The 15339-nt window shown below is 36.9% G+C and overlaps 1 protein-coding gene across 1 annotated transcript in view; it reads right to left on the reverse strand.

Annotated features, from left to right (window-relative positions):
- The window catches only part of LOC132419216 (ubiquitin carboxyl-terminal hydrolase 9X-like), a 145878-nt gene that overhangs the window by 91825 nt on the left and 38714 nt on the right, over positions 1-15339 (reverse strand). The window contains exons 10-12 of the mRNA XM_060003206.1: positions 14404-14556; positions 13024-13128; positions 501-707 (exon numbers count right to left, since the gene is read on the reverse strand). Of these exons, the coding sequence (XP_059859189.1) occupies positions 501-707; positions 13024-13128; positions 14404-14556 (465 nt within the window). The remainder of the gene's footprint in view (positions 1-500; positions 708-13023; positions 13129-14403; positions 14557-15339) is intronic.

Consider the following 15339-nt stretch of genomic DNA (forward strand, 5'->3'; position numbering starts at 1 on the left):
ATAGCAAATCACTGCTGATAAAAATCCAGAAACAGGTCCAAAAACCTAAGTAAAATTAGTATAAAAATGCATACTTAAAATCAGTAAACATAAATGACACAAGTTAAACACAGAGAAGATGTTGTGAATTGCTAAACCTCTATTTAGAAAATTCTGTTAATTATGTTTTGAGCAAAAATACTTAATTACCCTTACCTCCAAAGTAATAATTGGTTTTAATGAATGACGATTCCATTTTACCATCATATATTTAACTACAGTATTATTATTATGAGTTGTTTTATCTGTACAAACCCTCTCACAGGGTGGTAAAGATGCTTAGTGTATGACACAAAAACTTGTTGAAAAACATGTAAGAGGAGGAAGCCAGGCTTATATGACAAAAGTAAGACGATCCCTCAGAAATTACCTGGAATGATTAAATAATGGGATTATCCTCTAACAAAGTCATCCTAATAGTGGGGAAAAAAGAGAAAATGAGCAAAGCAGCACTCCCATACCTGGGAACAACTATAATCTAGTATTTTTATGTGGGCACTGAGAGCTAGGTCCATGATGTCTACAGGCACATCATCACTATGAGCCAGATTCCAAAGAAGGTTCAATACTTTGTGTGCCATAACACCGTCTTTATCATCTTCTGCAAGACGTCGTATCAGCTCAAGTAGCTTTTCACGTTGCTTTTTACTTGCATTTGTCCAATTTGCCTAGGAAAAAATTTTAAATTACGTAAATATCACAATTTATACATGTATTAGGTCATCACTACTTTAATTACAGGGCTTTGGATAAACTAACTCTATTCATCACACCCACACATGCATACCAACAGCATAATTCATTTCTCATTTGAGGAAACTAATAGTATTCAAAAGGAAGATTAATCTAAATACCAGGAGAAAAAAACCTCTATCTACAACTTTAACTCCATCACTGCTGACTTTAATATTACATAATAAAAAGATGGAGAAAATACCCAATAAAAAATATATTAAGAAGTTCTAAAACTCAACAACAAACACCCTGATTCAAAAATGGGCAAAGGACTTGAACAGATATTTCTCCAAAGAAGACTCAAATGGCCCATAAGCATATGAAAAGATGCACAACATCACTGATTAGGGAAATGCATATCAAAATTACAATGAGAAAACACCTCACACCCATCAGCCTGGTTACTACGAAAATAGCAAGTATCCATAAGAATGCAGAGAACAGGGCTGCCACAGTGGCGCAGTGGTTAAGAATCCGCCTGTCAGTGCAGGGGACACAGGTTCAAGCCCTGGCCTGGGAAGATCCCACATGCTGCAGAGCAAATAAGCCTGCACACCACAACTAACGAAGCCCACGGCCTAGGGTCTGTGCTCCACAACAAGAGAAGCCACTGCAATGAGAAGCCAGCGCACCGCAATGAAGAGTAGCCCCCACTCATCGCAACTAGAGAAAGCGTGCGAGCAGCAATGAAGACCCAATGCAGCCAAAAACAAAATAAACTAAATTTATTTAAAAAAAAAAAAAAAGAATGCAGAGAACACAGGTCAGGATGGCCGAGCAGTGTTAAGGCACTACGTTCAAGTTGCAGTCTCCCCTGGAAGCATGGGTTCGAATCCCACTTCTGACAAAACATGTCTTCTGGACTTCCCTGGTGGTACAGTGGTTAAGAATCCACCTGCCAATGCAGGAGACATGGGTTTGAGCCCTGGTCCAGGAAGATCCCACATGCCACAGAGTAACTAAGCCCGTGTGCTACAACTACTGAGCCTGTGCTCTAGAGCCCGTGAGCCACAACTACTGAAGCCCGCGCGCCTAGAGCCCGTGCTCCGCAACAAGAGAAGCCATGGCAATGAGAAGCCTGCACACCGCAATGAAGAGTAGTCCCAGCTCACCACAACTAGAGACAGACTGCATACAGTGACGAAGACCCAATGCAGCCAAAAATAAATAAAATAAAATAAACAGAAATAGTTCCTGCATTTGAGAAGATAGAAGATAAAATAGATTTACTACTACTATTTCTTCCACTAAGTACAACTAAAAACATTATACATGAAACAAACTCTGAAAATTGAAGAGAAGAAAGCAGAACTGCTAAGAATGTCAAAATCTGAGGAACAACAAGGCAGCTGACTTCCCCAGATTTTTCTTCATATATCCCAGACTAGAAGCTAAGAAGCCAGCAATTTGGAAATCAGTGCAGACAAGGAAGTCATTCCCCGAAGCCACCTCTACAGTCAAAGGGTCAAAAAAGGGGCAACATAGCATGACAGAAAACACTCAGAAAATAACTGCCTTATTCTAAATAAACAACATAGAAAAAATTATGGCCAATGCACATACATATCACATAAGGCTGTTTAGCAAAGCATCTCAACACCTGGTTGGGTGAAATAATAGAAGACCAAGTAGGGAGCTAGGATTTCTACTGTCCAACAGTAACAAAGAGTGCCTGCTTGTATGGTGCCAGAGAAGGCCTAGTAGAGTCAGGACTTTTACTACTGCCCAGCAGTTAATAAGGTCACCCCCAACCATGGTGTCAGAATGGATCACACAGTGTGTCAGAATTTCCTTTATACCTACCAGTGGAAAGGAATGTCCCACCCTGGGAGATAAGGAACACCAAGAGGGGAACCTAGAGTTAAATCTCTGTCTGGTTATAAAAATAAAGGGGCGGGCTTCCCTGGTGGCGCAGTGGTTGAGAGTTCGCCTGCCGATGCAGGGGACGCGGATTCATGCCCCGGTCCGGGAAGATCCCACGTGCCCCGGAGCGGCTGGGCCCGTGAGCCATGGCCGCTGAGCCTGAGTGTCCGGAGCCTGTGCTCCGCAACGGGAGAGGCCACAACAGTGAGAGGCCCGCGTACCACAAAAAAATAAAAAAACTTTAAAAAAATGGGGCATTCCTCCCCTCCCTTGCCTGACGGGCACCAGACAAAACCAGCTTTAAAAAAGGGTTAAATAGGGCTTCCCTGGTGGTGCAGTGGTTGAGAGTCCACCTGCCGATGCAGGGGACACGGGTTTGTGCCGTGGTCCAGGAAGATCCCACATGCCGCAGAGCAGCTAGGCCCGTGAGCCACGGCCGCTGAGCCTGTGCGTCTGGTGCCTATGCTCCGCAACGGGAGAGGCCACAACAGTGAGAGGCCCACGTACCGTAAAAAAAAAAAAAAAAAGGTTTAAATAGGACTTCCCTGGTGGCACAGTGGTTAAGAATCTGCCTGCCAGTGCAAGGGGCATGGGTTTGAGCCCTGGTCTGGGAAAATCCCACATGCCAAGGAGTAGCTAAGCCCACATGCTGCAACTACTGAGCCCGCAGGCCACAACTGCAGCCTGCGCACCTACAGCCTGTGCTCAACAAGAGAAGCCACCACAATGAGAAGCCCGTGCACCACAACAAAGAGTAGCCCCGACCCGCCTCAACTAGAGAAAGCCTGTGTGTAGCTATGAAGACTCAATGCAGCCATAAATAATAATAAATAATAAAGATCTTGATTAAAAAACAGGTTAGTCGCATGGTCTTATAATATAAAAACTCCTAGGTTTCAGCTGAAAGTTACTCAAACATAGCAAGAATCAGGAAGCTATTAAATTGGAAGAAAAAAAAATAAGACATCAAAACTGAGATGACAAATCTTAGAACAGATGTTAAAGCAGCCATACAGAGACACTGTAATACGCAAGAGAAAAGAAAAAGAAAAAAAAAAAAAGAAACCTAAAAAGTGTACAAATAACTCCCAGGACAGCTGGAAAATAAAGAGAAAAAGAGAAAGAAAAACAGGAGAGAACAAACAGAACCCAAAAATAAAATAGCAAGCTTATACTCTAATGTATCAATAATCACATTAAATATAAAAGGTCTAAATATACCAGATACAAAGCAAAGATTAACAGAGATTCTTTATACTGTAAGTATAAAGATGAAAGCAGGTTGAAAGTAAACGGATGTAGAAATACACAAGCATTTAAGGAAGGCAGGAGTGGCCGAATTAAATAAAATAGATTTCAAAGTACAATACATTATCAGAGAGAAAATGGGACATTATATATTGAAAAAGAGTAAGCCCATCAAGACATAGCAATACTAAACTTGCATGCATCAAAAATACATATATTACAAAGGAGAACTCCACAAAGAAATAGGCAAGTCCATAATAGAGACATCAACAACCCTCTCTAAGCGACTGACAGTACTAAACAGAATATCAGCAAAATACAGAACTCAACAGGAACGTCAACCACCAGGACTTAACTGACATTTACAGATAACACTTCCCCCATATGCAGCAGAACAGGCCTTCTTTTCAAAGTACCCACAGAAAATATACCAAGACAAACCATTTCCCATATATGAAAAAAAAAAATCAACAAATTTAATAGAATGGAAATCAGACTGTTTCCTATCACAGTGGAATAAAACCATAAGTCAGTAACAGCAAGAAGACAGAAAAATCTCCTAGTTCTTGGAAACAAAACATGTTTCTATGCTGTTGAAGAGACACCTTAATAGAGATAAAAAACATAATCAACAATGTAAATGAAAATCCAATACACAAAATTTACCTAATATATGCAGTTATGAAAGCAATAGAAGGAGGAAAATAAGTAGCACTAAAGCATAGATTAGAAAGGAGAAAATGCTTAAATAAATAATCTAAACTATTTTAAAAAGCTGGAAAAAGCAAGAGAAAGCCTGAAGCAAAAGCAGTAGGAATGAAATACCAAAGAACAGAACACACACCAACAAAGAGCAAACAGAAAAACAACAGAGAAAGGCAATGTTGGATGTTTGAAAGAATCAATAATCTAACAAACTTCTAGTATTGTGAAAAAGGGAAGAAGTTGAGCATACACAAATTACCAACATCAAGAATAAACAGAGATATCACTACAGGCATTGCAGACATCAAAGGATAGTAGGGAATAACAGAAACAATTCAACAAATAAATCTGACAATTTATATGAAATGAACTACACCACTGAAAAAACACATTACTACAACTCATAAAACATAAAATAGATAATTTGAATAGAACTATTAAGAAAATTAAATTCATAATTTACAAACTTCCAGAAACAAAATCACCAAACCAAGATGGTTTTATTGAAAAATTCTAACACTTAAGGTACCACCAACTGTTCATAATTTCTTCCAGAAAATAGGAGAAAACACTTTCCAATTTACACTATAAAAGAATTAATACCTTGATATACACAGACACAAACAATCCCTCATGAATATAGATTTTAAATTCCTCAACAAATATTAGAAACTGAAATTCAGCAAGATACAAAGAGGAATAGGACATGACCATCTGTGGTTTACTGCAGGGATGGATGGCTGATTCAATAAGTGAAAAACAATTATTGTACTACATTAACAGTAAAAAAGAAAAATGATACAATCACATCAATCAATGTAGGAAAAAATCTGACAAAACTCAACATCTATTTATGACAAAAATTCTCAGAAAATAGAAATGGAGTAGACAATTCTCAACTCTGAGGAAGGTCATCTGTGAATAACATACTTAACATTACTCTTAATAGTGAAACATGAATGTTTTTGTCTCCCTAATATCTTAATAAAACAACGTTGTATAAGAAATTCTAGCTAATGTAGGGGAAGAAAAAGAAAAGACATCCAGATTGGATCTGGATGGGAAGATTGGGAAGAAAGAAGAAAAACTCTTCCTATTTGAAAATGATATGATTTTGTATGTAAAAAAATCTCAAGGAACTCGGGGGGGGGGGGGATTTAAAGATGCCTATATTTAAGATCACAGGGTATCAATACACATAACAAAATTCAATAGTTTCTACACAGTAGTGATAAACTTACAGATATCAGCCCTGAAAATACAGTAACATTTACAGTCACTTCAGAAAATATATTTAAATACCTAAGTGTAAAATAAACTGTTATAGGGTTTATAAGCTAAAAACTACACAACGCATAAGAACTCAAAGATCTAAATCAACAAAGAGGTATATGATGTTCATGGAATGGGAGATTCAAGATAGCAAAAATGTTAATTATCCCCAAATTGATGGAAAGGTTTCATGCATTTCTGTCAAAATCCCAGCAATATTTTTTCACTGTATTAGACCAGATTATGCTAAAAATTACATGCAAAGGAATTAGAATAAACAATTTTGAAAAAAAGACAAATACAGTGAGAGGAATCTATGTGCCTGACCTCAAAACTTATATGCAAACAGTAATCAAAACCATAGTACTGAAAAGGGATAGACAAATGCAACAGAACAGAGAACCTAGAAATAGATTGATACAAATATACCTGACTGATACTTGACAAAGGTGCAAAACCTTATGTAGGTTTAACCTAATGTAGGCAAGAAGATGGCTTTTCACCAAATGGTACTTGAACAATTGAAAATACACAAGAGACCAAAACCAAAACAAACACACACACACAAAAACACAACCACCAAAATCCCCACAATCTGTCTCATATCTAAATGAAACTTAGAGTAAAATAAATCAGATTTTACTGTAAAATTATAAAAATTTCAGAAAACACAATACAGTAAAAATTCTCTGGGATTTTTTTCCCAAAAAATTCTTGGGACCAAGGCAACAAGTCCTTGGTCTCGACACCATAAGCATGACCCATTAAGATAGGACCTCGTCAAAACAAATAACTTTGCTAGCAAAATAGCCTACTAAGAGGATGAAAACACAACTTAAGACTGGGAGAAAATACTTGCACATATCTAAAAATTAACTAGAATGCCGAATACATAAAGAACTCTGTAAACTAAAGAAAACAAACAACCCAAATATAAAATAGGCAAAAGGTATGAACAAATACTTCAACAAAGATACATATGTCAGTGTATCAAAGATGCAACGTATTCGCCATTAAGGAAATATAAATTAAAACCATAAGATTTTGCTGCACACCTATCAGAAAAAAATAAAATAGTGAATATATCCAAATCTGGCAATGAGATAGAGAAAATGGATTACTCCTAATTGTGGGTGACAATGTAAATTACAGCTAACTTAAAAAAAGTTCAGCAGTAAGAAGTGTAAAAATATCCTCAATAGAATACTCACAAATTAAATCTAGCAACATAGGTAAGCATTACACATCATGGCAAGTGGAATTTATTCCAGAAGTGCAAGATTATTTGAACATACAAAATACCAATCAGTGTTAATACAGGACAAAAAAATGACAAAAAGTCAACAACTCACTTTACACAGAAAAGGCAACTGACAAAATCCAAAACCCTTTCATGATTAAAATACTCAATAAACTAGAAATAGGACAGAAATTTCTCATTCTGACAAACTGCATCTACAAAAACCCCATAGCTAACGACATCTTTAATGGTGAAAGACTAAAAGTTTTCTACCTAAACGCCTACTTTCACCAACTATTTAAACACCCTGCTTTACCTTGAGTAGGACAATTATGGAAGAGGGGAGGGAAAAGGTATTCAGATTGGAAAGGAAGAAGTAAAACTATCATTTTTGGGAAATGATATGGAATTCATTAAAAACATTCAAGTAATAAATTTAACAGGGTCACAGCATGCAAAGTAAAAATTTTAAATATCAATTGTTGGGGCTTCGCTGGTGGTGCAGTGGTTAAGAATCTGCCTGACAATGCAGGGACATGGGTTCGAACCCTGGTCCAGGAAGATCCACATGCGGGGAGCAATTAAGTCCGTGTGCCACAACTACTGAAGCCCGCATGTCACAACTACTGAAGCCCGTGCACCTAGAGCCCACGCTCCGCAACAAGAGAAGCCACCACAATGAGAAGTCCATGTACCGCAACGAAGAGCAGCCCCAGTTCGCTGTAACTAGAGAAAACCAACGCTCAGCAACAAAGACCCAACGCAGCCATAAATAAATAAATAAATAAATTTATAAAAACAAAACCAAAAAACCCAAAATATCAATTATTTTTCTATACAGTAGGTATGTTTTTAGGTAGGAACAATCCCAAAATAAAGAAAAACTCTCATTTACAGTAACATCAAAAAATAAATCACATTCTGGTTAAAAATTTCAATAGACACTTTTAATAAACGGCTGAAAGAAACTAAAGAAGACTTAAATACTGAAAAACCATCTTTAAATAAATGGAAACATATTTCATATTCATGCACTGGAAGGCTAATATTGTTACGATGGCAATATAATACAAACTAAGCTACAGCTACCCAACAACCTCCTTCTTTGCGGACATTGACAAGCTAATTCTAAATTCATTCAGCATTTCAAAACACCTAGAATAGCCAAAACAACCTTAAAATTTTTTCTACAAAGCTACAGCAATCAAAGCAATGCAGTACGGGAATAAAATACAACATACATTAAAGGAAGAGAACACAAAGCCAAGAAATAAACCCTTTCACCTATGATCAACTGATTTTAAACAAAAACGCCAGGACATTTCCATTAAAAAAATTTTTTTAAACAAACATTGATGTAACAACTGAATATTCACATGCAAAAAAATGAACTAGGAACTCTACCTCACACCATATACAAAAAAATTATTCAAAACTGATTATAGGCCTAAATATAAAAGCTAAAAATATTTTTTAAAAAATCCTTGAGACCACAGATTAGGAAATAATTTCTTAAATATGAAACCAAAAGTACAAGAACCCCCCAAATTTTGTCCCCCTCCCGTCCCAAAAGGAGATAAACTGGACTTCATCAAAATTTAGAACTTTTATCCAGAATAGGTAAATCTGTAGAGAAGGAAAGCAGATTGCTGGTTTTCAGGGTCAGGGAGGAAGGGTGGAAAGAGAAATAAGGGGAGTGGGGAAAATGTTTTGGATTCTTGCAAAGGCAGTGGTTGCACAACCCTATGAATGTACTATGATTTCACTGAATCATACACTTTTAAATAGTTACTTAAAACATTTAATTCTATGTAATATGAAATTCACCTGAATTTTTTTAAAAAGTTAACTTTTGTGTTACAAAAAGGACACCAAGAGAGTGACAAACCATCAGAGAGGAGAAAATATTTGCAAATAATACTAACAGACTTGTGTACACATTGTATAGGGAATTCTTATAAATCAAAAATAGAGGCAGGGCTTCCCTGGTGGCGCAGTGGTTGGGAGTCCGCCTGCCGATGCAGGGGACGCGGGTTCGTGCCCCCGTCCGGGAGGATCCCACATGCCGCGGAGCAGCTGGGCCCGTGGGCCATGGCCGCTGAGCCTGCGCGTCCGGAGCCTGTGCTCCGCAACGGGAGAGGCCACAGCGGTGAGAGGCCCGCGTACGGCAAAAAAAAAAAAAAAAAAGAGGCAAATGAGTACGTATCAGTGGGAATTTCTTCAAAGATGATACACAAAACACAAATGGCCAATAAACATGTAAGAAGATACTTAACATCATTAGCCATTAAGCAAATACAAAATCAAAACCACAATGAGATACTACTTCAACTCCACTAGGATGGCTAAAATAAGAAAAACAGACATACGAGCCAATCGTACAGTTCATAATATGTTTGGATACTGATTCAGAAAAACGCTAATAAAACTATGAGAAATACTTTAAAAACATGGACAAGGAGTGAGCAACAGAGATACAAAAAAACCTTAGGAATCAATGAAATAAGGAAACAAACAGGAAGAGTAAACAGGAGAAATATGAGTATACAATTCACCAAAAAGGAGATAAAATCAGTTAAAAAAAAATGTAAAAACATTTTCAATCTCATTAATGACTAAGAACATGAAGATCACCACAATGAGAAAGAATTTCAAACTCATGAGACTGTGAAAAAAGTGACAACTCCACTGTCAAAGGACTAAATTAGTACAAACACTGGAAGACAAAGACTACTAAGAACTCAAATAAGTAGAGACTAGTGTTTGAGCAATAACATAACCAAAGGTAATTGAGGATAAGTCAGGATCATTTAGTTACAAACTATAAAGAACCATTAGCCGACCTATACTCCATTCTTCCTTTAAGGCACCTTTAGTAAGATCTTTCAAGACACAACGAAATACACTATACAAAACATCACTTTACCAGCCCCTCACAAAATAGTGCTTCTTATTGAATAACAGACATCTGATGAGCCAAAGGGACAATGCACAGATAATGGAATTTTTATTACAATTATAGTTAGACCATTTGAGAATCTTTGAATTAAAAAGAGAAACTGACACCATTCCATTCTTCTGCCATTATGGCTAGTATTGTTGATATATCACCATTTCAGAAGTTTTCTGTTAAATTAAGTTTTAGAGTATCCACAACGTCTCAATATTGATTTTCTTGTCCAATTGTGATATACTTTAATGGATTTAAAATAGTATGTACAAAAGAATTCATCATGGACTTCCCTGTTGGCGCAGTGGTTAAGAATCCGCCTGCCAACGCATGGGACATGGGTTTGAGCCCTGGTCCAGGAAGATCTCAAATGCCGCAGAGGAACTAGCCCGTGCACCACAACTACTGAGCCTGCGCTCTAGAGCTCATGTGCCACAACTACTGAAGCCCAGGCGCCTAAAGCCCGTGCTCCGCAACAAGAGAAGCCACTGCAATGAGAAGCCTGTGTATCACAACAAAGAGTAGCCCTTGCTCACCGCAACTAGAGAAAGCCCACACTGCAGCAACAAAGACCCAACACAGCCATAAATTAAAATTTTTAAAAAAGTTTAAGTAAATTTTAAAAATTCACCATATTAGCAGATTCACCCATTTGATCAGTTGTTCTAATGCATTAATTTCACTGTCATGTAGCATTCCACTATTAGATTAGACCAGGGGTCCCAAGCCAGGCTGCACAACAGGAGGTGAGCGACAGGCAAGTGATTGAAGCTTCATCTTCCACAAAACCAGTCCCTGGTGCCAAAATGGAGACTGCTGGATTAGATCACACTTTACTTATCCTTTTACTATTCATAGACATTTGAGTTCTTCCAGTTGGGGCTAATACAAATAATTCTGCTAAAGACACTGCTGAACATGTATCCTGTCACACACATGATGAGTTTCTCGAAGTATTCATTCAGAAATACAATAGTTGTGTCATAGGACACAAAAACCTTCACTTTTTTTTTAACATCTTTACTGGACTATGATTGCTTTACAATGGTGTGTTAGTTTATGCTTTATAACAAAGTGAATCAGTTATACATATACATATTTTCCCATATCTCTTCCCTCTTGCATCTCCCTCCCTCCCACCCCTCTAGGTGGTCACAAAGCACCGAGCTGATCTCCCTGTGCTATGCAGCTGCTTCCCACTAGCTGTCTATTTTACGTTTGATAGTGTATATATGTCCGTGCCACTCCCTCACTTTGTCACAGCTTACCCTTCCCCCTCCCCATCCTCAAGTCCGTTCTCTAGTAGGTCTGTGTCTTTATTCCCGTCTCACCCCTAGGTTCTTCATGACTTTTTTTTTTCCTTAGATTCCATATATATGTGTTAGCATACAGTATCCGTTTTTCCTCTTTCTGAACTTACTTCACTCTGTATGACAGACTTTACGTCCAGCCACCTCACTACAAATAACTCAATTTCATTTCTTTTTATGGCTGAGTAATATTCCGTTGTATATATGTGCCACATCTTCTTTATCCATTCATCTGTTGATGGATACTTAGGCTGCTTCCATGTCCTGGCTATTGTAAACAGAGCTGCAATGAACATTTTGGTACATGACTCTTTTCAAATTATGGTTTTCTCAGGGTCCATGCCCAGTAGTGGGACTGCTGGGTTGTATGGTAGCTCTACGTGTAGTTTTTTAAGGAACCTCCATACTGTTCTCCATAGTGGCTGTATCAATTTACATTGCCACCAACAGTGCAAGAGTGTTCCCTTTTCTCCACACCCTCTCCAGCATTTATTGTTTCTAGATTTTTTTTTTTTGCGGTACGCGAGCCTCTCACTGTTGTGGCCTCTCCTGTTGCGGAGCACAGGCTCTGGACGCGCAGGCTCAGCGGCCATGGCTCATGGGGCAAGCCGCTCCACGGCATGTGGGATCTTCCCAGAACAGGGCACAAACCTGTGTCCCCTGCATCGGCAGGCGGACTCTCAACCACTGCGCCACTGTTTCTAGATTTTTTTGATGGCCATTCTGACTGGTGTGAGATGATATCTCATTGTAGTTTTGATCTGCATTTCTCTAATGATTAATTAGATGCTGAGCATTCTTTCATGTGTTTGTTGGCAATCTGTATATCTTCTTTGGAGAAATGTCTGTTTAGGTCTTCTGCCCATTTTTGGATTGGGTTTTTTTTTGTTATTGAGCTGCATGAGCTGCTTGTAAATTTTGGAGATGAATCGTTTGTCAGTTGCTTCATTTGCAAATATTTTCTCCCATTCTAAGGGTTGCCTTTTGGTCTTGTTTATGAAAAACCTTCATTTTAAGAGATAATGCCAAACTGTTTTCTCAAGTGGCTGTACCAACTTAACTTGCTATCAGCAATACAATAGTTATTATAAATAAGAAATCTTGTGATTCTAAGCCCTGTGGTTACTGGAATAATCACTCATGAACAATGACATATGATTTTAAGCTCTTGATTCACAAATTCTCCAATCAACCTTAACAACTACAGAGAAACTTTTCAAGTGCCCAAATATACCAAGGCAGATATGACATTAGAGTCTTGAACTTCCTGCTAAATCTCGTTTCTATTTGCCTGTGTGCATTAGCCCAAGGAACCACTGTGTTTTAGTGTCTTGTCTCCACATCTGTTATCATGTCTCACTTTCCACTATAACAGATAACATTTCCCCGCATTTCTACAATTTATCTTAACCTACAGCAAAATCAAAAATTGGCAGAGGAAACTAACTGAAAGAAAAATAGTTGATTCTGTATTTGTGAAGAAAATTATTAATATAATAAAAACTGTTACATTCTGACTGGAATATATAACAACCAATTCTTATTTCTAAGAGATTCTTTAATGAAATGTGTTAGTAAGTATTTTGGCCAACACAAAAGATATCTAATTAACTGAATCTACTGAAAGTGAAATGGTACTGCTTTACTATTTGAGCTACTACCTTAAAGCAATCGAAAAGATGATCAAGCTGTTCAGGAGAAAAATCCCAGGCCAACTTTGCCAGAAGGTCATGTACATTCTTCACAATGGCTTCATGTTTCCCTGCCTGTTGAAAAAAATAATAATAAATAATATTTATTTAGGACAAAAATAAAAACAAAAAGTCATATTATACTTAAATTTGAATAAAAACAGGAAATAAGCTGTACTGTATCAACCTCTATTAATTAGTACAATATTCCTACCTGCTTAATGTGGTTATAAACAAAATTCCTAATACTTTAAATGGTTTAGAGCTGCTGTTTGTACTCATTTGATATTTAATTCTTAATATAAGTGGTAATGCTCTTCAGAAATTCATATGAAAGTTTATTACAGAATTTTAAAAATAAAATTTAGAGAAAATAAGGCAAAATGGTGGATTGTTTCCACACTGAAAGCTTAAGTGCTCAATGACAGCAAATGAGCATTTTGTTGGTTTCTCTTTAAAAAAAAAAAGCTTTGTAAGTCAGAACTTATGTTACTTCCCAACTGACCCATGAAGAACATCTGCCATTTAAGGTAATTAAATTATACATTAATAGTTCTGAAACCAAAATGTTACTTATCCTCATGAAAAGTTTAAATGTTCTGTAATAATTGTAAGGTTTTTAAAAAAAAAATTATTTTATTTTTGGCTGTGTCGGGTCTTAGTTGAGGCACACAGGATCTTCGTTGAGACATGCAGGATCTTTCGTTGCAGTGCGCGGGCTTCTCTCTAGTTGTGGCATGAAGGTTTTATCTTGTCTAGTTGTGGCACGCAGGCTCCAGGGCATGTGGGCTCTGTAGTCGTGGCATGTGGGTTCTCAAGCACGTGGGCTCTGTAGTTTGCAGCACGCGGCTCTCCAGTTGAGGTGTGGGAGCTCAGTAGTTGAGCATGCAGGCTTAGCTGCCCCGCAGCATGTGGGATCTTTGTTCCCTAACCAGGGATCATACCTGCATCCCCTGCATTGTAAGGTAGATTCTTTACCACTGAACCACCAGGGAAGGCCTTAATCATAAGTTTTTGTAATATAGTAATACCACTTTTGTAACGTGTTTCTTTACATATTTCATAGAAAAAAAATGCAATTTATAATTGTTACAAATCTCAGAGAAAAAAAGATATAATTGTTATAAATCCATATATATTTTATATATATATATATATATAAACTTATAATTTACACCCTTCAGCAAAGGGTGTCATGATGGGGGAAACTTGTTTTTATTTTAGAAGTATTCTTGGCAGGATTTCTGTTTAGATCAAGAAACTCACATACCGTTACACAATGACTACCACAAGATACTTAATTTTTAGTATCTTGCTTATAAAATTAAAATGGCATTTTAAATTCCTTACCTGTGCTGCCCAGATATTATCAAGATCTTGTAATGTAAGAGCTTTTTCTTTAATCACAAAACGAAGAATTTTCTCTAGCTTCTCTACATACTGAGGTTGATGAAGACTATCTCGCAAGACTATGGATAATATATTGTTCTGCTGTATCCATTCCTAAATATAATACGAAAATTTTGTTTCAAAGCAGTAAGTTAGAAAAGTTTTTTAAAAAGCAAAACAGGGAGGGCGAATTGGATGAAAGTGATCAAAATATACGAACTTCTAGTCATTAGATAAGTAACTACTAGGGATGGGAAGGACAACAATGATGATGACTAGAGTTAGCACTACTGTAAAGTTTATTTGAAAGCTAAGACATTAGATTTCCATCTCATCACAAGGAAAAAAACTCTTTCTTAAATCTATTAGACAATGGATGTCAACTAAACTTCTGATAATCATTTGACAACACATGTAAGACAAGTCATTATGCTGTACACATTAAACTTATACAGTGCTATTGTGTCAGCATATATCTCAGCAAAACTGCAAAAATCATAGAATTAAAAACATCGTTCAGACTTCTAAATAACATTAATAGGAATTCAAAAACCCAAATCACATTTATGTTCACAAATTATAACATACTAACATAATGTGTTTACATGTTGTTTTAATGTATAACATTACAATAATTATATAGGATCCAGTTTTAAACACAAATACTCCCACAGATGTGATAAATTTACAAAGTATAACCCACTAATGTAATGTGCTTATTGTTGTTTTAATGTAAAATCATTATATAGTACAATAAATAAATGCATGGAATCTACTTTTTCATATACAGAAATGTTCCCTTAAATATGCTACAGAAAACACTTCTCAAACTATCTGTGGAGAGCAATCAATGTTATATTTACAATCAGCTTTAGATTGTAAATCTACATTTACAAT

This window comes from Delphinus delphis, chromosome Y, assembly GCF_949987515.2.
Source record: "Delphinus delphis chromosome Y, mDelDel1.2, whole genome shotgun sequence".
Lineage (NCBI taxonomy): Eukaryota > Metazoa > Chordata > Mammalia > Artiodactyla > Delphinidae > Delphinus > Delphinus delphis.